General features: G+C 40.7%; 1 protein-coding gene across 1 annotated transcript in view; it reads left to right on the top strand.

Annotated features, from left to right (window-relative positions):
- Positions 1-21,911, top strand: part of LOC141983226 (protein nucleotidyltransferase YdiU-like) — a 41,211-nt gene extending 19,300 nt beyond the window's left edge. Inside the window, exons 16-19 of the mRNA XM_074946113.1 lie at positions 11,117-11,196; positions 12,600-12,643; positions 19,445-19,524; positions 19,743-21,911. Of these exons, the coding sequence (XP_074802214.1) occupies positions 11,117-11,196; positions 12,600-12,643; positions 19,445-19,524; positions 19,743-19,865 (327 nt within the window). The 3' untranslated portion in view covers positions 19,866-21,911. The remainder of the gene's footprint in view (positions 1-11,116; positions 11,197-12,599; positions 12,644-19,444; positions 19,525-19,742) is intronic.
- The last annotated feature ends 1,661 nt before the right edge of the window (positions 21,912-23,572 follow it).

Genomic DNA, 23,572 nt, shown 5'->3' with positions numbered 1-23,572 from the left:
GATAATGTTATGCGAAGGCCGTGCCATGTCATAAGGACCAAAAATGCTTTGATCTATTCAGAAGAAAGAGCTATTCATCCATGACTCTTCAGTTTAGGATCGCGAACTATCAAGCTCTCATGGCTAAATAAAATCACTCAAATTATGCCAAATTCACCACCTTTATTGAGCATCTGCTGGATGATCAACATGACCAGTTTCAGGCTATTGTTAATGAGGGTCATCTGTTAACTAGAACATCACTACAGGCCTCTTTGGATGCAGCCGACACTGCTGCTCAGTCCATCTCTGTGGCAGTAGTCATGCAGAGGGCTTCCTGACTCTAGCTGTCTCGATTCCCAAGGGAGGTCCAAATCATGGTTGAAGACCTTCTCTTTGATGGCCTCAAACTGTTTGCTGAGTCCACTGATGATTCCCTGTGTACTCTTAAGAATTCCAGAACCACGTTAAAATCCTTTGGAATTTACATGCCTACAAACAAGTGACAATTCTGTAGATCCCAAACTGCACAAAGATCCCTTCCCACTTCATTCTCAGGTTTTCAGAGACCGTATCAACCTCCTAGGAAAAAGTCAAGGTTCCAAAGGAAGAGATCACCTGCTCCTTCTGTGCCCGCTACTGAATCATCATTATCATCTAAGCATTAGTTTTGATGGACTGGTCAAACTATCTCTCAATACCAAGCTACATATACACCATTTTACCCATCTTCCACTCTTTGGAAACTGTTTCTCCCATTTTCTTTTGCAATGGAGAGAATCACATCAGACAAATGGATGCTAGAGGTCATAAGATCAGGATACTCTATCCATTTTACCTCCCTTCCCCATCCCTCTTCACGGACCCCTCTCCTGAGCACCTCTTAAAGCAAGAAGTTTTAACCCACTTCTGCAAATGGGTGCAATAGAACCAGTTCCTGTTCTGCACAGAGGGAAGGGGTTTTATTCCAGCTGCTTTCTGGTCCTGAAAAAAAAAGGACAGTGGAGACCAATTTTAGATCTAAGACTCCTAAATAACTTTGTCAAGTCTCAAAAATTCAGGATGGTGTGACTTACATTTATAATTCAGTGATTACAACTGGGGGATTGGTTTTTAGCCCTCAACCTTCAGGATGTCTATTTTCATATCGCAATTCACCCATTTCACAAATGATTCCTGTGCTTTTCAGTAGACCAGGGCCACTTTCAATATCGAGTGCTCCCATTTGGCCTTTTGTCTGACACAAGAGTGTTCTCAAAGGTGCCGGCAGCGGTCGCAGCTTATCTTCGATATCCGGGGATAACCATTTTTCTATGACTCGACAACTGGCTACTCAAAGGCTGGTTTTACAATGAGGTTTTTGACACCATAAAGAGGATGAGCTCTCTGTTCCATGAGCTAGGGTTGCAGCTCAACATTGAGAAATTCAAGTTGAACCCAGTACAAAGAACAGAGTTCATAAGAGCCTCCTTGGACACTATATCAGCTAGGGCTTATCTTCTCCTTAATGGATTCTTGATGTTAGTGAATCTTGTCTCAAAGATTCAAATCAGCCCATAGATATCAAAAAGAAGTTGTCTTCAATTGCTCAGACACATGGCAGCCTGCACTTCTGTGATGCGATGTGCCAGGCTCCACCTTTGATATTTCCAGGGCTGGCTCAGGACTGTTTATACTCCAAACAAACACAGCTTGAACAAGTTAGTGTCGGTCTCTCGTCAGGTAAGAGAGTCTCTCAGTTGGTGGAGGGACATCAACAAAGTCATCACGGGGACTCCGTTTGTTCAGCCTCCTCCCCCATCACTAAAATGACAGATGCAGCCCTGAGGGGTTGGGGGATGCCTTTGTGGACCTTCACAGACCATGGCAAATGGTCTTCCCAGGAGATACGACTACACATCAACCTCATCGAACAGAGGGCAGTCAGGAATGCGTGTATCCACTTCCTCCCTTTAATCTCCCTTTTGGAGATGCCTTCCTCATTTCATGAACAAAAGGCTTTTGTCAAGGTTCATTCCCCACTCTGAACTCTAGGGTACAGATGTGGGGACCTGCATGAAAAAACCCCTAAGCTTATTTTTACCAGCTTAGGTTAAAATTTCCCCAAGGTACAAACTATTTTACCTTTTACCCCTGGACTTTATTGCTGCCACCACCAAGCGTCTAACAAAAATATAACAGGGAAAGAGCCCGCTTGGAAACGTCTTTCCTCCCAAACCCTACACCCCCTTTCATGGGGAAGGCTTGATAAAAATCCTCACCAATTTGCAGAGGTGAACACAGATCCAAACCCTTGGATATTAAGAACAATGAAAAAGCAATCAGGTTCTTAAAAGAAGAATTTTAATTGAAGAAAAAAAGTAAAAGAATCACCTCTGTAAAATCAGGATGGTAAATACCTTACAGGGTAATCAGATTCAAAAAATTGAGAATCCTTCTAGGCAAAACCTTAAGTTACACAAAGACACAAAAACAGGAATATACATTCCATTCAGCACAACTTATTTTATCAGCCATTTAAACAAAACAGAATCTAACGCATATCTAACTAGATTGCTTATTAGCCCTTTACAGGAGTTCTGACCTGCATTCCTGCTCTGGTCCCGGCAAAAACAACACACAGACAGAGAGAACCTTTGTTTCCCCCCCCCCCCCGGCTCCAGCTGTGAAAGTCTCTTGTCTCCTCATTGGTCATTTTGGTCAGATGCCAGCGAGGTTATCCTAGCTTCTTAACCCTTTACAGGTGAAAGGGTTTTTCCTCTGGCCAGGAGGGATTTAAAGGTGTTTACCCTTCCCTTTATGTTTATGATAGCTTTCCATATGTATTTCCCCCAACACCTCTGATTCTGAAGGTGATCAACAAGATCAAGCACAACAAAGCCATAATAGTCTGAGCATGGACCAGGCAGCTATGGTATCCTTTCCTGATTCAGCCATCTGTCAGGTGATCAGCCTTCCATCCATTTCTCATTTTTCCCAGGATGTTGCTGCACTCTTCATCCCAACCTGAATGTACTTCATCTCAGAACTTGGCTCCTCAATGGTTCATGGGACTACAGTTGACTTGTTCTAAGGAGGTACAATGAGTATTGTTGGACAGCAGCAAAGATTCCAGGAGATATGCTTACTTCCACAAATGGAAAAGATTCAGCCTACGATGTGTCCAGAGAAGTGTTCCACCTCTTAATTCTTACCTCTTGATCATCCTTAATTACCTCATAGCTTAAAAAAACCCCAGGATTGTCTTTCAGCTCTGTCAGGGTCCATTTGGCGGCTATAACAGCCTTCTGTTCAGCAGTTGAAGGATTCTCAGTCTTCACCGTATGATGTTGCACCCCATAATTCTTTGTGGAAATACGCTTATGAATGCATATATGACACAACTGGAATATATTTTATGCTACATATGCCAAGTAACATATCTCTGTAAAGTTTATGATCTATTGAATATATTCATCCTATTTGTATGCATGTTTCATTTTTGTATTCAAAGTTATGAATATTGACTATGTATTTGTTTAATTTTAAGTAGCCTCAGTGAAGCAGTTGGTCAGCTTCCTGAGAAAAGACTGTTCTTAGTAAATGTCTAATCAAGAAACACTTAAGCCAACAATGAACTTGGAGACGTCAATCCACATCTGATCTTTCCCAGGAATGTGGCCTGGCTGGTAAGGAATTCAGTTATGCATGGACATGTGACATGCCCATGTGACGCCAAAACTCCATTTTGGAGCTGCATTCTGGATAGGAGAGAGAAGGGGGTCTCCACCCACAAGAGAGAATCTATTTAAGCCCCTGGGAGACCCCTCCATTTTGTCTTCAGCTGGCTCAAGAGATGACCTTTCCACCCCCAAAAGGATACCTGAAAGAAACGGGAACAAAGGACAGTGTAAACGGGTGTGAGTGGTTGCTGGACCCAGACTAGAAGGAGGCTAATCTGTAAAAGAAGCTTACTAAAACATCTCTTAGGGTGAGATTTCATCTGTAATCATTTTCTTACTCTATTGGGCATAGACTTGCGTGTTTTATTTTATTTTGTTTGGTAATTTACTTTGTTCTGTCTCTTATCACTTGGAACCACTTAAGTCCTATTTTTTGTATTTAATAAAATCACTTTTTACTTATTAATTAACCCAGAATATGGATTAATACCGGGGTGTGGGAAGGGGGACAGCTGTGAATCTCTGTCAGTGTTATAGAGGGTGAAAAATCTATGAGTTTACCCTGTATAAGCTTTATACAGGGTAAAACGGATTTATTGGGGTTTGGACCCCATTGGGAGTTGGGCATCTCAGTGTTGGAGACAGGAACACTACTTTAGCTGTTTTCAGTTAAGCCTGCAGGTGTTTGGGGACATGGTTCAGACCTGGGTCTGGGTTTGCAGCAGGCTAACGGGTCTGGCTGAAACCAGGCAGGGCACTGAAGTCCCAAGCTGCCAGGGGAATCTGGCTCAGGGATAGTCTCAGCACATCAGTTGGCAGTTCCCAAGGGGTTTTCTGTGATCGAACCCGTCACACACCCATCCTACAACTATAAGATTTCTGTGGGGACAGAGAAACGTTTTCCCCCAAGTTAGGGAACTCACTCCTATCTGGGATTTGAATTTAGTATTTAGATGCCTTATGCCAGGGGTAGGCAACCTATGGCATGTGTGCCAAGGGTGGCACACAAGCTGATTTTCAGTGGCACTCACACTGCCCGAGTCCTGGCCACCGGTCCGGGGGATCTGCATTTTAATTTAATTTTAAATGAAGCTTCTTAAACATTTTAAAAACCTTATTTACTTTACATACAACAATAGTTTAGTTATATATTTTAGACTTATAGAAAGAGACCTTCTAAAAACGTTAAAATGTATTATTGGCACGCAAAACCTTAAATTAGAGTGAATAAATGAAGACTCGACACAACTCTTTTGAAAGGTTGCCGACCCCTGCCTTATGCCTTTGAGCCAAACTTCTTTCCTCATTAATTTATCTTTGAAGACAGCCTTTTTGGTGGCTATTACCTTTGCTCGCAGAATTGGAGAAGTAGGGGGCTCTAATGGCAGATCCTCCATTTACAGTATTTTTCAAGGACAAGGTTTTGTTATGTACACACCGAAATTTTGTACCCAGGATATCATCTGAATTTCACATCAACCAGATTATGCACCTTCTGTTTTTTCCCCCCTAAGCCTCATCGGTCCAACGAAGAGGTCATTTTACACACTTTGGACATTAGGAGGGCAGTAGCCTTTTATTTGGAAAGAATCAAGTCATTTGGGAAGTAATCCAGACTGTTTGTGACTATTGTGGATAGATCCGAAGATTCAGCAATTTCCACCCACAGACACTCCATGTGGATTTCTGATTGTATCATATTGTGCTATAAATCTTTAGATATACAGTCTCCTTCTAGGGTGTTGGCCCATTCCATGAGATCTCTGTCTGCTTCTATGGCATTTTTCAAGAATGTTCCTATTCTGGAAATGTATAAAGCTGCCACTTGGTCTTCTGTACATACTTTTCCTAAGAATTATGCACTGGTCCAGCCTTATGATCAGATGCTGCAATTGGAAATGCTGTGGTGTCTTCAATCTTGGACTTGGCACAAAAGTCCCCCTCTCTAGCTGGGGTTACTGCTGGTAGTCACCAGAAGTGGAGCACTTATAGGGACACTACTCAAAGAAGAAGAGGTTACTCACCTTGTGCAATAACTGGAGTTCTGTGAGATGTGTCCCCCTATGGGTGCTCCACTACTCGCCTTCCTTCCCCTCTGCTTTGGAGTTTCCTCTGGGGACTTCGTGGTACATAAGGAACTAAGGACTGTTTGCCTGCACAGCCCTATATAGCTTTGCAGTGAGGCATGAGGAAGCTTAAGGTACATGTGTGGGCTAAATGGGCACTACTACCAAAAATCTCCAATTAAAGGTGCAAGGGGCGTTAGCACACCTGAAGTGGAGCACCCATAGGGATACACATCTCAAAGAACTCCAGTTACTGCACAAGATGAGTAACCTCGCCATGTAAGTAATCCCATGTCAGTGCAGTGGGACTATTCACATGCATGAAGTTACTCATCTGTGTAGATATTTACTGGATTGAGGTCTAAATTGTATGCAAAATATGGTCCTAATCCTTAAACATTTTGCGTGCTTCCTGTGAGCTTCATTGGGAGTTGAGCACATCGGTGCAAACAGGTAACTATGCATGCAAAACAGTTTCCTGTGCAAAATGGATTACTGCATGTTCATTTAGCCATTTACATTATACAGTTATCTGCTACAACATACATATACTGTGTACATGCAGCATAGGCAACTAATTTTGCAAATGTAATAAAAGGAGTATTTGGATTCTATAATGCATAGGCTATATGTGACAGGTTCGGTCACAGAGACCTCCTTGGGACTGCCACCTGACGTGCTGGAATTACCTCTGAGCCTGTTTTCCACTGCCAGCTTGGGTCTCCAGAACCCTGCCTTGTTGAGCCAGACATGCAAGTCTGCTGCAACACAGACCCAGGTTTGGTCCACGCCCCCAAAGCTGCAGACTTTAACCAAAAACTGCTCAGCAAGTCACCTATCTCCAGCACCTAGACACCCAGTTCCCAATGGGATCCAAACCCCAAATCTGTTTTAGTCTGTATAAAGCTTATACAGGGTAAACTCGTAAATTGTCCACCCTCTGTAACACTGATAGAGAGATATGCACAGCTGTTTGCTCCCCCAGGTATTAATCATTTACTCTGGGTTAATTAATAAACAAAAGTGATTTTGTTAAGTATAAAAATTTAAGTGATTTCAAGTAATAATAGAACAAAGTAAGTTACTAAGCAAAATAAAACAAAACATGCAAGTCTAAGCCTAATACATTTAAGAAACTGAATACAGGTAAATCTCCTCCTCAGAGATGTTCCAATAAGCTTCTTTCACAGACTAGACTCCATCTTAGTCTGGGCCCAATCCTTTCTCTGGTACAGTTCTTATTAGTTCCAGCTCAGGTGGTAACTAGGGGTTTTCTCATGACTGCAGCCCCCTTTGTTCTGTTCCACCCCCTTTTATATCTTTGGCACAAGACAGGAATCCTTTGTCTCTCTCTGGGTTCCCACCCTTCTAAATGGAAAAGCACCAGGTTTAAGATGGATTTCAGTATCATGTGACATGTTCACATGCCCTGTGAGACCCCAAGCCTCTATTCTTCCTGGGCTGACTCACAGGAACACAGGAAGGTTGCAAGTAAACAGAGCCATTTACAACCAATTGTCCAAATTAATGGGAGCCATCAAGATTCCAAGCCACCATTAATGGCCCACACTTTGCATAGTTACAATAGGACTTCAGCGTAATACTTCATATTTCTAGCTTCAGATACTAGAATGATATATTCATGCAAATAGGATGAACACACTCAGTAGATTATAAGCTTTGTAATGATACCTTACAAGAGACCTTTTGCATAAAGCATATTCCAGTTACATTGTATTTACATTCATAAGCATATTTCCATAAAACACATGGAGTGCAAGGTCACACTATAGTTGGGGAAATTAGCATTTCTTGCACTCTGTCTCAGGGTTGGAAGTCAACAAAATAGATCAGATACTCAGCTAACATAAACTGACATAGCTTTGTTGTCTTCTCTGGAGCTGCACTGATTTACATCAGCTAAGGATCAGACTTGATATTTTTTTTCTCTTAAAAAAATGTAAAGTCAAATAAAAATCCCCATAAGATTTACAATAGTCAAAATAGTAATTTGAATAATATAATATTGACAAGGTTTCTGCTAGTTTTGGAGGTAGCTATGGCTTTCATAGAAATCAGTCTAATATAATTAAATTTCAATTTAGTTTAATTAGATTAATTAATATTTGTACAGAACTTTGAATATGTAACACACCAGAGAGAGCTAAGTGTTATCAAGTATTTAATGAATGTTGAAGTGATGAAAACAAGGTAGGTTGTTTTAAGTATCGTTTACACAAAACCTGCTTTTCTTAGTGAGGAAGAAGATGGAGTTTGTGAAACAATTGTTGTTTTAGAGATGCCTGTTCTATTTTAGGCCTTTCACCATCTGTTTCCATGGCAGCAAAGCACTCAGGAATCTGGTATATTTCAAAGACAAAATACAGGAAATTCCACTTTCACAACAGCAGCTACAGACTAAAAATCCAAAAGGCTCTGAGATATTTGGTGTGTTTAACCCCAGCCCAGCTCCACAAACTGATAATAAACAAAACTCTAGTCTAGGTCCACAAATTAGCATCGACCTTAACCTAACATGGGCCCACCAATAAGTACTAAGCCTGGATCCGACTTTGGGACCATTGGCCCACCCCAATCTAGTCTTGTTCCCACTTGCCTGCATCAACCTTAACCATAACCTGGGCCCACTGGGGTTTACCTAACTCTGACTTCAATGTAGCAGGCTGCACACAGCCTGGAGCTACTAGCCAGTGTTCACTCTGAGCCTAGCCCAGGCCATGGTGGTGGCACCAAACGTAATGTTAGCTAGGGCTTATCAGGTCACGCTCAAATTTAACGTTAACGTGTGTACTGAGCCATCCCCAGTATGGCCTCCCAGATAACCTCAATCCCTGCTTTTATTTAGGCCATCTAACTGGCCCTGAGACCTCATGCTAACTGGCCCGTGGGCCATCGCCAGCCCTAATTTGAACCTGGGCCCACCATGGCCCCATCCCTCATCTGGTCCCTCTCCAATCCCAACGTGGGCCTAGGACTAGCCCTGATCACAGCTTAAGAACATGGGAACTCATCTTTGTCCTTGTCCCCTGCCCAGCCCACAGTCCTGTCCCAGCCCACTGATAACTCAACTGAGCCTAATCTCCAGACCTAAATAACAAAATAAAACACGTAAAAACAATCTAACAACTGTAAAATGAGGTAGAAAAATATAGACTGCATTTAATGCTGTCCTCAACAGTGGAGGATTAACTAAAATGTTGACTGTGTGGAGGACGCTTAGCAAGTAATAATTTAATAACCAATAAACAGTAGAGGGGACTCATGGAAATCTGAAAGGAAACACATTTCTTTACAAAGGATTACTGTGGCTATTTATAGTACTTTTTCTTTGTGGGGAGCACACATCATCTTGTCCAGAAAACTCATAGACCCTCTTTAACTTTTGACCTTTTTGCTCCTCTTCTGAATCCAGCTCAGGACAGGCAAATCTTTGTGGGAGGCAAATGCATCTTTGTGGGAGGCAAAATGCTCTTGTGCATAAGGCTGAGTGTGAAAATCAGGAGATATGGATTCTGTTCCCAACTATGTCACAGACATTTAAATGATCTTAGCCAAAGTCTCTGCTTTTCGTTTCCTCATCTGTAAATTCAGGATACTTGCCTCAGTGGGTTGCTCTGAGGTTTAATTTGTTAATATTTGAGAAGCTCTTTGACAGCCTCAGATGGCAAATGCTGTAGATGTGCAAAGTACTGTTATTTTGGAGAGACTCGTGTATACCAAAGGGATGACTGAAAAGAAAAGTGTGTATACGGAAGAGCAAGAATAGCTTTGTCAGCTACAGAGTAAGAGACAAAACCTCTCCCTGGCTCTTAGCCAATGAAATCCTCCCAAACATGCAGTGGAGTCACTCCGGAGGCTATAGTAACAGCTGTGGGCTGCAGTTGTGTTCTTGGTTACCGCATCTCCTCTTCTATGAGGGGCCAGGATGCTGAATCAGTTTAGCTGTGTCTGTCTCTCTGAGGTACTTATATGGCCCCCATTACCATAGTGTCTGATTGCCTCACAATCTTTAATATGTTTATCCTCACACCCCCTACTTGTAAGGTAGGCAAGTGCTATAATCCCCATGTAAATGAGGCACAGAGAGATTAAATGTCTTGCCCAAGGTGAGCCAGGAAATCTGTGGCAGCAAGTCCTAGGCCAACATTCTAATGCTGGATGATCATGCCTTTCCTTGTGTACTAAACACACCCCTTCACCAGGCCGACGGACTTCTGCAGCCGTTATTTGGGCTGTTGCTGTTTGAGTAGCTGAACAAACTGTTTCAAGCATGTCAGTTTAGGCTTGTCGAGGATAAAGTGTTTTGTTCAGGGTAGAAGATAATTTAACCCAGGAGTTCTGATCCCCCAAACCTGATTTGAAATACCAAATGTAATTTTATTCTGTTTAAAAGATTCATACTTTTGAAAAGAAGGATTTTACATAAGAAGTAAACATACCTACAGTTTTTCTATGCAAGAATGCTTTGCCAGTGGCAAGGTATGTTCTTAAAAACCAGAAGACCACTCGCATATTTCCCTCCAGATGCACCCATAAACCAATATAAACACATGCCAAAACCCAGCAGGAATATTGCAAGAACAGCAACTTAACACCATTGTATTCTCAACTAGGAATATCTCTTTTCTCCCGCTAAAGCCATTTGTTCTCTCATCCACCATGTAGGAATACTGGACTTTCACATTCTCCTTCTATCCACAAGCTGGTTGCTCAAGCTAGTCCTTCTACCCAGTCAGTTTCCCGGACTCCCTTGTTTTTCTTTCTTTTCACTTCCCTTTCTTTGTTTCACTCTTTGTTTCCTTCTCTCATGTACTGTGGTGTATCTCTTCCTTTATGCACATCTGTGCTTGTTTCCTCTTAGTCTGTTTCTGTAATGTTTATCCATTTTTGCTGGCTTTTTTGTCCCACACAGCCAATGCAAAGCAACTAAACACAGTTTAACCAGCTCATGAAACCTGATTTATGGCTACTTTGTATCCCTGAAGTGGCTGCCCTGAGTCTGCTTTCTCATCTTGTTCCTTTATCCGACTTCTTTCTCCTCCCTTTCCTTCCCTGTTTCCTCTTTTCTTTCTTTGTCTACCACCTCTTCCCCCATTCATTTTCCTTCCCTCTCGCAAATATTTTTAAATAGCTGTGTATTTTCTGTAAAAGAAGTGATTTATAAAGGGGCCTCACTTGAGGCACACAAAGCTCAGATACTTGTAGCATCTCTCTGGGTTAGCATGAAACACAAAGCAAGCACACTAAATAAAAGTTAAGGGCCAAGCACTGTGGCTTCTTCCTGCCCTGCTTATGTCCTAGAATCTTTTATAAATCTGTTCACTTTGTTCGTTGCTGGTAAGTAACAACCTGCAGTGTATCTGTCATTAACAGTATTTTTTCATTTAGGAATTCTGGGCTCTGCAGGACCTTGCTAAACACAAGTTCTTTTCAGACTGGGTTACTATATACCTCTTAAGATTAGGACGGTAAGATAAATACAGTTTCAAATTAAAAATAACAAGAGTGTGTTTGGCAGTGGAATTTAGGTGGGGTAAACTTAATCTTATCCTGATCTGGGTCAGATATTGTGTGGTCTTTAGCCAATCCTATATATTGCTCCTGGGCACACTTTTACATACCATTTTTCCATATGTGCATGGAAATATCACTAGCTGCCATGATAATTGCATTGCTGGAATGTATATTTATTCTGTCTAATTACAATCTGGTCTGGTCTGAAACATGACTTTGTAAAAATGACATTACGGAGTTCAGCATTTAGTGTTCCTCAGTGATCCCATAGCACATTTACTCACTTTACAATTATGTTTGTTTTTTAAATTGACAACCCAGCAAATTCAGTCTGGGATTTGAAAGTCAAGCTGTGTTCTCTCACTTCTGGTCAGGTGCTCTTCTCATATACACTTATGCAACCCTGTTGCCTTGGACATGGGGGACTGCACAGATGTGACTCAATGTGTAACTGAAAGACAATGGATTACATAGGTGTCTGCTTCGCAGTTGGAACCAGCTAAAATTCTGTTCTTTCATAAGCCAAGAAAGAACCCTGTTTGCTCTTACATAGTTGTGTTGACTCTGCAGGGCTGATAGTGGCAAAACGTGAGAAATCAAACATTTTTAAACTCAAGACAATTCTCATTCTCTTTAAAGATACAATTCTCAGGGAGCAAATGTGCTGAGAAAGAAAATGCCATTTTCTCATAGTCACTTTTCAGAGTATAATTGCACTTAGGGGGTTAATCCTGCTTCCACTGAAAACAATGGCAAAACTCCTATTAACTTCAGTGGAAGTAGAACAAAATATTTAAAAAAGTAAATAAACCCCACAAATGCATGGCAAAATTGTGTGCCTGATTTGCACATGCATTTGCCATAGCTGCAGCTGCAAATCTGAGATACTGGTAAATGTCCAGTGAGATTTGTAATTTGGCATTTATGCCAGTGAATAAGTATTTACCGTTTGCATTTGATCATATGCAGTTTAGGAAATTAGGTCAACAATGTCAAATGGAATGCATTTAGAATATATTCAGTACAGAAATTAAATTCAGCCACTTTGCACTGGATGCATTATCTTCTGAGAAACCTTGAGGGAGTATATGTACTTCAAGAGTCTAAACAAATGTAGATTGAATACTTTATGAATGATATTTTGGGAAAATGTTAGGAGAGGGATAAAAGGGAAAGTAGGCATGCCAGTTATGTTTGTTAAATTCTTGCTGTTCAACTAATGGAATTATTGATTTTTTCTATTTACAGTAGGCTAGGAAACTATAATGAAAGGGGAAAAGAGGGAAATGTGGTATGAAGAAGAGAAGTTAAAGTGCACAAAATTCATGAATATTTTTTTTTGGTTTTCCACATATAGTAACATGGGTGATTCAGACAGTACAAGAAGAAAAAGAATGACAGGTATGTACATCAATTGGAGAATTTAGAACTTTTCAGGTGATTGGAAATCATTAGGTAACAGTTTATTCACAGAAGTATGCTATCCACGCACTGGGTATTGCCATTAAATAATTACTGTGGTTGTGACATGTCACTGGTCTGAAGAAAGTATCAAAATTGTCCACTGGGAATAGAAATATGTACGTTTGCTTTCCTGCAGGTTATACAGAGCCTGAGTCTGTGACTGTTAGGGTACTGTGCAAGGTACAGCTTTTTTTTGTCTGAGGGGAGAGACTGGGTAATTGTATTTCACGGTAATTGTATTTGTTTCATTTTCATTTCATTCAAACAAAATCCCCCAACAACTCAGAAGCACTATCACACTTGTAAGTAGTGCCTAGCTGCACAAAACATGGTTCTTCAAGGCTATCCACCCGTTCCTTTCAGGAGCGCTAAAAAGTACCATATTTTTATGAAAAAAAAGAAACAAGGGCCAGATTTTGGTCTCAGTTACACTGCTGTACATTTGGAGTAATTCTGTTAAACTTCAATAGAATTACTTCAGATTTATACCAGTGTAATTGAGATCTGAATCTGGCTAAATGTATCCTGACAGAACTGTATATACATACTTCAATTGAACAAATGGTCATGACGTTCATGGCTTAAAATGAAGCTTTATTCCTTCAGCGGTTACTGTTTTCACTCCTTCTATACTGTGTTTACATTAATTAAATTAAAATGATCCACGCAGCCCCTTCAGACTTTTTCCTTGTGTAAATTATCACAGTTTCAGTTACTTTAAATTAAAGTATCTCTTCATAATTACTTAGAATGTGAACAACTAATCTCATCCTGTTGCTGTGGCAGTTTAATCTAAGTGAAAGATATTAATGAACAAACATTATTAATTGGTTTCTAATCTTTCAAAGGTCAAGATACATCACATTGCTCTGCATTACATTATTTGATTAAAGCCAAATATAATTCTCTATGAATGCTTATCTAGAACTTGTGAAGTACAATTTACTTTTCTGCACCATTTTTTTGGTTGAGCAGGTATTAAGATGCAGTACCAAACCAGTTGCTATTTTTGTACAAAAAGGCTTTGAACATGTTGAAACAAAAAACATTCTGTTTTTTTAAAACTTGCTTTTATCCCTTTCCCCCAACAGTCTCCATAAAATGAAGTATAAATCAGAAATGTACATAGCTGGCTTTTGTGACCATGGATGTGGAATCCACATTTCTTCTGTTTTTTACATTCCCTGAAAGCCAAGACTAATTTAAGTTTTCATTTAAAAATCTGAAGTCTCTAACCCTTTCCACTGTGGGGGCAGTCTTCTGAATGTAAATTGACTGGTAGGAATGAAAGTTTACCACTGTGATTGAGATAAAGGACTGAAATCACTTCTGCTGGTTCAGAGAGAGGACTAAATTGCACATCTCTGCACCAGCAAGGAACTTGAACTGTCCTCTGGGTGGAATTCAACCCTGGCAAGGGCAGGTAGAAGCAGATGCAGCCTAAGAGAATCTAGCCTGATATCTGAGATATCAAATAGTGGACTTTACTTTGATTCTGAGCTAGATTCAGTGCTCCTGTCACCCCGAATTTAGAATAATCCTATTACTAACACACACAGGTATTGGAGAGGTAAACTGGCACCTAAAAATATAACTCAACAAGTAAATCTACATCGGAGCATTATAAGTGGGATTTTTAATGTCTGTATGAAATCTTAACTCTTAAGGAAAATAGTATTTATTTCAGAAATATCAGTACTTTTACTACTACTGCTACTATTGCCCCTTTTATATAAGGATCTCAAATCACTTTACAAGTACATTAATAATCATCCAGCTTCACTTGTGAGATAGGGTAAATGTTGTTAGTAGTTTTTATGATTGTGATTATCCACATCACTTGGGGGAAATTGAGGCCCATAATTTAAATGACTAGCTCAAAGCTCCAGAATGAATCAATGGGTGGAGTTGATAGTTAGCTCATAGAATCATAGAATATCAGGGTTGGAAGGGACCTCAAGAGGTCATCTAGTCCAACCCGCTGCTCAGAGCAGGACCAATCCCCAATTTTTGCCCCAGATGGCCCCCTCAAGGATTGAACTCACAACCCTGGGTTTAGCAGGCCAGTGGTTGACCCAGGAATCCTAGCTTGCAGCTCCTGATAATCACTAGACCGCACTCATCACTCTTTCTCACTAGACTTGGATTTAACATTATAACTACAATACCATTTTATATCAAAAGATCAATTTCTGTTGTGTACATAATATTGAAATCTCATTTATGCATTGTTTAAAGATGACCTAGCAATACTGACAAAACTTTATTATTTCCTAATCAACATGCAATTACTAAAATCATATAATTATTTCTTATCCTAGCATAGTTTTATACTGCTGCTTATCATCAGATATTACTCCTGGGGGAATTCTGTGCCAAAAATTAAAAATTCTGCACATAATACTTTAAAATTTTGCAAAATTATACATATTTTATTCTTAAAAATAACACAATATAATCAGACCAGTTTTAATTATTTCGGTAATTTATTTCAACTTATCTGTCAGCAAGTATGTCTGTAACAATACAGACCAAAAAAAAGATTCAGGAAATGTGTTTTTGACAAATAGATTCCTTACTAGGCATATTAATACAGAACTTTGAGTAATTCATTTAAACTACCATACAGAAATGCATTTCCTGCATTCCTCAGAAGCAGTGCAAAGGCTTGAGGGCTTGGAGGAGCTGAGGGAGAGGGAAGAAACCTGGGCGTGAACCAGGAGGGTTTTTGAGTGTGGGTGAGAGAAGTATGGAAAAGGTTTTTTCGGGTGGGGGAGGAATTATTAGGGAATTGGGGAGCTTCCCCCATGCAGACCCTGGCTGACCTCTAGCTTCTGCTATTCAGTCAGGCACATCTGCCCCGTCCCTGTGTGTCCCTGCACGCCCCTACCCTTTGCCATATGTGTCCTGCAGCCTCCCTCACCCATTCCCATGTGGCCCTGCAGCCCCATACCCCCTGTCCCCTTGTGGCCATGCAGCCTACCTCCCATTCAGCCCCTGGCTCAACGTTGTCACTCCACTAGCTCCTGAGTTGCCGCCCCCAGCCCTTCTGAATCCCAATCCGTGACCGCCTAGCAGCTCTGTGTGCCCCACTCTGTTTGTCCAGTGCCTCCTCACCTGGCCCTGCTGTGAGGAATGCAGCCTCTCTGGCTGGCTGCCCTCTCTCCTTGCACCACAGCAACCCCTGGTGGACGAAAAGTGTAACTGCAGCACCTCTCCACCAGAATCTCTATTCTGCGGAGAAAAAATCCGGGGGACATGAATTCTGCACATGCGCAGTGGCGCAAAATTCCCCCAGGAGTAATATATCTGAGCGCCATCTATGTAAAATCATTAGCAATACCGAAATCTGTAGTGCACTTCATGGAGTCTTTGTCACTTTTTTCTTTTCAAGGTAAAATCTCTACTAGGGGTAGGATTTGTGGTTCTGATTGTTTGGACTTTATTAACTTACCTTTTTTTTCATAGAAGGGGGTGGTTCAGTGTTGTGAATATCATATGATGGAAAGACCTTTCAAAGAGGAAGATTTTGCAGCATTTTCTAAAGACAGTCAGACTCTGGATTTGCCTAATCTCCTCTGAATGTCTATTCAGTAGCCATATCTCCTCAACTCTCATGTGTCCTGGCCTTTGTGATCTACCTTGTTCCAGAGGAGTGCCACTGTCTCATCAGTTAGTATATTAGGTCAAAATTCATTCTTTAATAGACCAGGTCCCAGCTACATTAACTGCTTTGAGGATTAGGACCAAAGCATTAAACTGATATGAGAAGCTGTTTGGGAGCCAGTGGAGGGGTTTAATCATAGGCCTGATGTGCTCATGATGGCCTATCCTGTGAAGGAGTTGTGCAACTGTATTATATATGAGCTGGAGCGTGTGCATTGTTTCCACATTCTACTTCAGATACAGTAAATTACAGTAATCCAGCCTGGAGGAGACAAGTGCATGGATCACTGTGGCCAAGTCCTTATCCTCAAGGAAAAAGCAATGTTTCATTGAAGCTGGAAGTAAAAGAAGGTAGTTTTAGATACTGATGCTACCAGGTCATCCACACTTAGTGAGATGTCAAACTGAATCCTGGGGCTTGACACTTATTTGGTAAATGGAGGCAGTATGCTTTGAGTGGAAGGTGAAAACAGTGTCATGGTTAGTTCATCAAAGTATTTCCCTTCTCCAATTAGCATCACATCGGTCTTGCCTTAGTTCAGCTTGCCAGCCTCTCTTCACCCAAGAGCTGATGCCTTGCAGGCATTGTGTTGTCATAATAGTGGTGGTGATTGCATCAGATGAGAATGAGATATATAGTTCACAGCTGAGCCCATGACACCTCGCTGTCTCCTCAGTTGTCTGGAAGACATTGGAAAGAAGAAGAGATAGTATGGATCCCTGCAGGGAGGGAGGTGAGGGTCTTTGGAGAGGAGCCAGTTCATCATCATCACCACCCTTGGAGTTCTGCTGGAGAGGAATGATTGGAGCCACTGTAGTGCTTGACCATCTGTCCCTGCTATATCATGTAGGCTGGTTAACAATACCACATGGCCCACTCTGTCAAAAGCTGCGGAGAGGTCCAGCAGCATGAGCCTGGAGATCTTAACTGTCTGTGGCCATAAGAAGGTTGTCTTTTAGTGCCACTAGAGCTGTGTCTGTGTTGTGCCCTGGTCTGAGCCCTTGGGAGGCATCCAGCATGTTAGCTGATGTCACGTGTTGGAACTTGGTGGTTACTATTTTGTTCATGAATGAGAAGTTATAGATGGGACAATAGTTGGAGAGGTCGTCACAGTCAAACGATGGCTTCTTGAGGATTAGGCGAACTTTGTGTTTTTGAAAGAGTGTGGTAGGTATGGTTCCCTGAAGGAGGCTTTGACTATTTCCATTAGTAGTGGGCATAGTTGTTCTCTGCTGGCTTTCACTAGGAAAGGAAGGGCTTTTTTTAAAATGTTAACAATTAATAATGTTAAAGTTATGAGCATCAAAATTACTAAATATGACAACCATTGATTTGTTTAGGCATATTATACATTGTATGCTTGATCGAGCCCTGTGGGAGAAATGGGTTTTTTTTAGATTTATTCACTGTTGTTAGTGCTGCTTTTTCAGCTGTTCTTTTACATATTGAGAGCCAGATCCTGAGGTCCTTCTTTAGAGAGAGATTTTGCCTGGCCATTTTGTGGCTCCACAGTGAAATCTGTGAAAAGTTTGCATATCGAGGACCTTGAACTATTGAAAGTCTTGAGGCACAGATGGTGCACAGTCAATAGGGGATCTGATCTTACTTTGCACCAAAAGTATTGTAGGCTTCATCTTTAGTTACCATGCTACTTTGGGAGCTGTTGGATGAAAGTTTTATTCACATGTGTAATTGCATTTGCAGCTGGTAGCTATAGTCCTTTGTGAGATATTGATCAGGTACTTCTTTCGGAAGCTTTCATTGAGTCGAGTGAAAAATAGAAGGAGATTAGATTGTGGCTTATCAATAAGATTTAAAAAACTAGGTTTGGCACAAATTCCCACTACTACTGGGGTGTTGACCATGATTATTTTGACCTTCGTATTTTGGATCCCCCTGTTCTAGCTGAAGTTTTATCCATTTTAAGGGATAGTTATTATTTTACATGTGCTTTTAGAAGACTAATGTTAAATAGCAGTCAATAATGTTGCAGAAAGTTTTTATTATAATTATTATTTGTGTTGCAGCAAGGGCTAGAAGTCCCAGTTATGGATCAGGAGTGCAGTTAGTCAGAAATTCTCCAACAGAACTTTTTTTCCACTGGAGAATGCAGATTTGTTGAAATGTTTTGCAGAGACAGTTCAGTTTCAACCAAGGTTCAGTGTAACTCGGGCAGGGCTTTGATGGAACCTGACTGATACCTTATCAGTCTGCCCATCCTCCTCTTTGGCAGCCCGCCTGGTGGGCTGAGTGGGAGCCAAGACATTATGCATATGTCTATTCAGCAGTTAAACACCCATGACTGGCCTGGGTCTGTTGACTCCAGCTCACAGGGCTCAGGCTGTGGGGCTAAAAATTGCCCACAAGGTAGGAGGGTCCCAGAGCCTGGGCTCCAGCCTGAGTCTGAATGTATTCACAGCAATTGTTAGCTCCTCAAGCCTGAGTCAGCTGACCCAGGCCAGCCGTGGCCATGCCACAGGTCTTTTATTCAAGTATAGATGTACCCTGTAAGCCCCAGGAGTGCTGGCTCCCAAGTTCTGAGGCTCTGGACTCAGCTGGTGCTCCTGACTCCCCTTAAGCCTACCAGGGCAAATTTAGTTTTGAAATCATTGAAACAATTTTGAAATCCTCTGTGAAATGGAATTAATTTTCCCTCCCCATATGTAATAGAGCGTTGCTCTTGGCCTAGTCTGAGCTCCTAGAACAATGCTGGCAAGAGGTCCCGTAGCTTAACATTGTGTATTTTCATGTATTGTCCTTAAGCAGTATCTTCTCCCTCGAAATAAAAAAAATATGCCTCTCTATCCCATCTTGGTTTGTTTTCAGCTAGTACCTAGGCCAGGGATATTCAGACTGCAGCCCGTGAGCAGCAAGTGGCTCTTTAATGTGTCTCCTGCGGCTCTTTGCGGCACATGATATTAAAATACTGCGTGATTTAATTATTAACCAGTCTGGATAGGTTTACTAGGTTATTAATCAAGAAATATGGATTGATTTTTTATGGTGTTTATACTTCATAAATTATTCAACTCTTTATAACCGAATTAAACTGGATTTTCCTTTGATTTCAGCTGTCAATCCTAGATATGTACTTAGGAATTGGATGGCAGAATCAGCAGTACAAAAAGCTAAAATGAATGACTTTTCAGAGGTAAAACTGTCTACTTACATACTAATTACATTTATGGAGCTAATGAAATTAGTGTTGTGTTCATAACACTTTTGACCGGTACTCCTCTCCAGTAGTAGTAGTAATAAGCAGTTAGAGGAGTAATTCCTTGAGTGAGTTCAACGCTTAGTATGTTTTGCCCCAGGGAACCTACAAAACAAGTTTGTGTGGAATGGCTTCTCAATTTTAATTGTTTCTAGGTTCATCTCCTGCAGGAAGTTTTACAACATCCCTTTCAGAGGCAAGCAGCAGCAGAGAAAGCTGGCTATTCACTACGTCCACCTTCTTGGGCCAAAGACCTCAAAGTTAGCTGTTCATCCTGATGAAGAGCAGCTGAAGCAAGAGAAAATGAGTGGGGTCAGAGTTCAAGCCTTCAAACTGGTGTGGGGATCTAGGCAACACTACCCTCTCTCTCACTGTAGGCGTGGTTCCTTCCATTCTGCTGTGTAAACTTTTGACCAGGTTTGTCAAGAGAAATAGAAACATGCAGAGCTCCATCAGTAGGTAATTTGCTGGAATTTCTAGCTCTGACCCACAAACCTATTTATGCATTAATTTGTGTCCAAGAGAAAATAGAGTTCAGTCAGGCTGTCCCATTAACCTCCCCAAATCCTCTTATTGCTGTGTCTTGATTATTTGCTTCTTGATAAGTTTAAAATTTGCCTGACATAGTTTTAATCATAGAATATTTTGATTAATGTCCCCACTAGGTGTGACACTCTGTTCAAACATAACTATATTCTGTTCTGAAGAAGGTATTTGGGGATTTGAAGCAGGAGGCAAATGCAGATCGTAGCTGGACAGGATTAGTATTGCAAAATGGTGTCTTTATTAAGTTTTATCTCGATGACCTCATTGCTTCCCATTAAACTACCAAATAGTTTAAGGAAATTAAATGGTGAGCACATCTGTCTATGGAATTAATTGTCCAAGACTAAAGTGGGATGTTATTTGTATACCCAGCTGTCTATGGGCTTGGCTCACCATACTTCCAATTTTTAGCATTTGACAACAGTATTAAGATTTATTTTGTACTGGTGTAATTCCTCAGGGAATGTTTACTAGCTGGATATGGAATCTTCCTGAAGATAACTCAGTATATAAATTTAAATTAGATCAAGATGCCTTTCATACTCACCTTCCAGCTGTGCGGTGGAAGTCTAGCAAAAAAACACTGGAAAAAATGGAGATATTTCTGGAAATATGTCACTTAACAATCCAATGAATAAATATGTAGAGATGCTAGTCTTCCCATCCTTAGAGATTGGGATTGCCTTCCATTATGAGCCTTTAATTTCATAATTGATGTTATGGAAGGCTAGAATTTTTCTGGAATGGTTAAGGTAAATTAAATTCTTTGGAAGATCTGAGGGTTCAAGAATTAAGTGATCTTTTTACCCTAAAATTTTAGATGCCAAATATGTTAGCCTATGACAGCACTTTTAATTTAACAGAAGGGTAACAAGGTTGTGGTTGCCCTAAAAGAATTGTCAGGATGTTACCAGGGGGCTTGTCTCAGACCCGCAGAGGGCTCCCCAGAGAAAGCTAGTTTTGCTAACCGCTGAAAGGACACAGATACAGCCTTCCACTCAAGGATAGACACAGAAGCAGTAATTTTTTAAAAATAAAAGAATTTATTTATTTAAAGAAATAAGTGGTTATTTCAATTTATTTAATGAAGCAAGAGAGAATACATAGACTAGAGTAAAATGCAATAGAATTACATTTAAAAGAAGTGATGCAACGAAAAGAAAGACACAGATTATATAGGATAACTATCACGTACAGGAAATACAATAGTTTCAATGTAACATGTACATAGAGTTTACTGTATACACAAAAGGCTTTTAGCTTAGCGATACAGTTTAACCCTGTACTTAATACTATGTGGTATATGTGACCTCTGTACACATGCGAAAAACCATTACCATATTCACATTAAAAATAAACATTTACTTGACATCAACATTAACCCTTAACGTTAAACATTTAACATCCTGTAAGCACGGGCCAAGTGGTTACCAGACGGGTAGGGGAGATCTCACTCAAGATGCAGGCATCCAGCTTTATTTACAAACAAACCTATATGCTCTTAAATAATAGAAAAGAAGATCAGACTTGAACTTTTTATTCAGAATTTCCCTCTGACCTGTCTAATTGGTCCTTCTGCTCTGTCTGATTTCCAGAAGTATGGGCTCCACAGCTGTGCTGTTGCTCAGTTGGGCTGCGGATGCAATGATGGTTGCTGCTTTTCTGTTGCTGTTGGCAAGGTAGCTGCTAGCAGGCAGTTGCTCATTGTCCTGGCAACTTTAGAATTTTGCTGCTGCTGTTTTTCTAGGTAGTTGCTTTTCAGGTAGCTGCTTTTCAGGATGTTCAGTTTTTCTTTTCAGGCAGCTTCTATTCTTATGCAAAGCCTCAAACCCACTACTTTCAGCCTGTTAGCTGAAAGCCTCCTATAATCTCAGCCTGCTGTCAAACCCACTACAGTCTCAGCCTGCTAGCTATTGGTCTTGTATACTAGTTGCTCTCTCAGCCAATCAGCTTGTAGCTTTTCAGCTCCTTCCCATGACATTATACTTATTTTTAGGTAGGAAAGCTCCTCCCCTGATGCCATCTTAGATTCTAGACCTTTTTAAGTTCCTCCCTCTAATACCATCTTGTTTGCTGGAACTTTCCCCTACCTAAATTTGAACTATGTCATCCCCATCCCTGCCATTTTGATCAACCATGTTGGATTTTCTAAATTTAAACTATCATTAATTTCTACTTAGAGCCTTAATCTTAAAACTAATTACTACTTTATGCAAACCAAAGTGTCCTGATACTGTCACCACATTAATTATATCAGTTGGAAGAAGTGAATTTTTCAGTATTTTTAAACTCCTTCCAAGGGTTTTCTGTAAGCCTCTAGTAAGGTGCTGCAAAGTATTTTAGAACATTCAAAGCAGAATCTCTCACTACAATCTCACTTCCTGAACTATTACTTCACAGTGGTTTGGATTTTGAATAGATAGGACTAGAAACTCCAATTTTCTTTAACATCTTTTGATTCTGAAAAAAGCAGCAATTTAGCAGTATAGAGACCATTCCAGAAATATATCCATTGTATTTTCCCCCTACATTAGCTCTCTCCCAGTGGTCAGAAAAGAATATTTTACGTCAGGATGGTTGGTTATTCAAGACAATTTCCCAAGATATGCAGGGTTTATAACAGTGGGCAACCTGCGGCCCATCAGGGTAATCTGATTGCGGGCTGAGAGATATTTTGCTGACATTCAGCGTCCATAGGCACTGCCCACTGCAGCTCCCAGTGACTGCGGTTCTCTGTTCCTGGCCAATGGGAGCTATGGGAAGCGGCAGCCAGCAAGTTCCTGCAGCTTCTTCGCCTGCAGGCGCTGCTTCCCACAGCTCCCATTGGCCGGGTTCATAAGGTAAAAGTGTTATAATGGGAGACATAATATAAACACATAGCCATAAATCTCTTAAATCCAGATGAAAAATTAGACATCTTACATGATAAGAATGCAGGGTAGGAAGAACGGGGAACTACAAGCGTAACAGTTATATTATGTACAAAACCAAAGCCAATAGTTTCTCCATTCAAGCAGCAAATTATGCACAAAGTAGATTTAATGTATTTAAGAAATTCATAGGCCAAAGCTGTGAACTTCTTTAAACTTGTTCCAAAATATCTTTCCTCAAGTGACCTTCATCAAAATGTCTGTCTTATAAACAGGGTGCAGTAATTGCTGGTGGTGGCAGATCTGTGAAAGATGGGAGTAATGCTAGGTCATTTTGGTGGCCTTAACTATACCTTTCTGTATGTTCTAACAATTGTGAATCTAAAAATTCTCTCTCCATTTCCAGGACTAGTCATGTGTGTGCCGTTTTTTAAGAGGACTGCATTGTTAAAGATCTCTTATTTTAAGTAATTGATAGATATTCACAACATTTTTGCCTGGGAATTTAGAACCAACACAAGTGCCAGTAAATTTGTAGTGGCAGGGATAACAAAAAACAGAACTGTTTC

Source organism: Natator depressus, chromosome 2 (assembly GCF_965152275.1).
Source record: "Natator depressus isolate rNatDep1 chromosome 2, rNatDep2.hap1, whole genome shotgun sequence".
Classification (NCBI taxonomy): domain Eukaryota; kingdom Metazoa; phylum Chordata; order Testudines; family Cheloniidae; genus Natator; species Natator depressus.
Note: the sequence above shows the minus strand (reverse complement) of the source record. Positions and strands in the feature narration are given on the sequence as shown.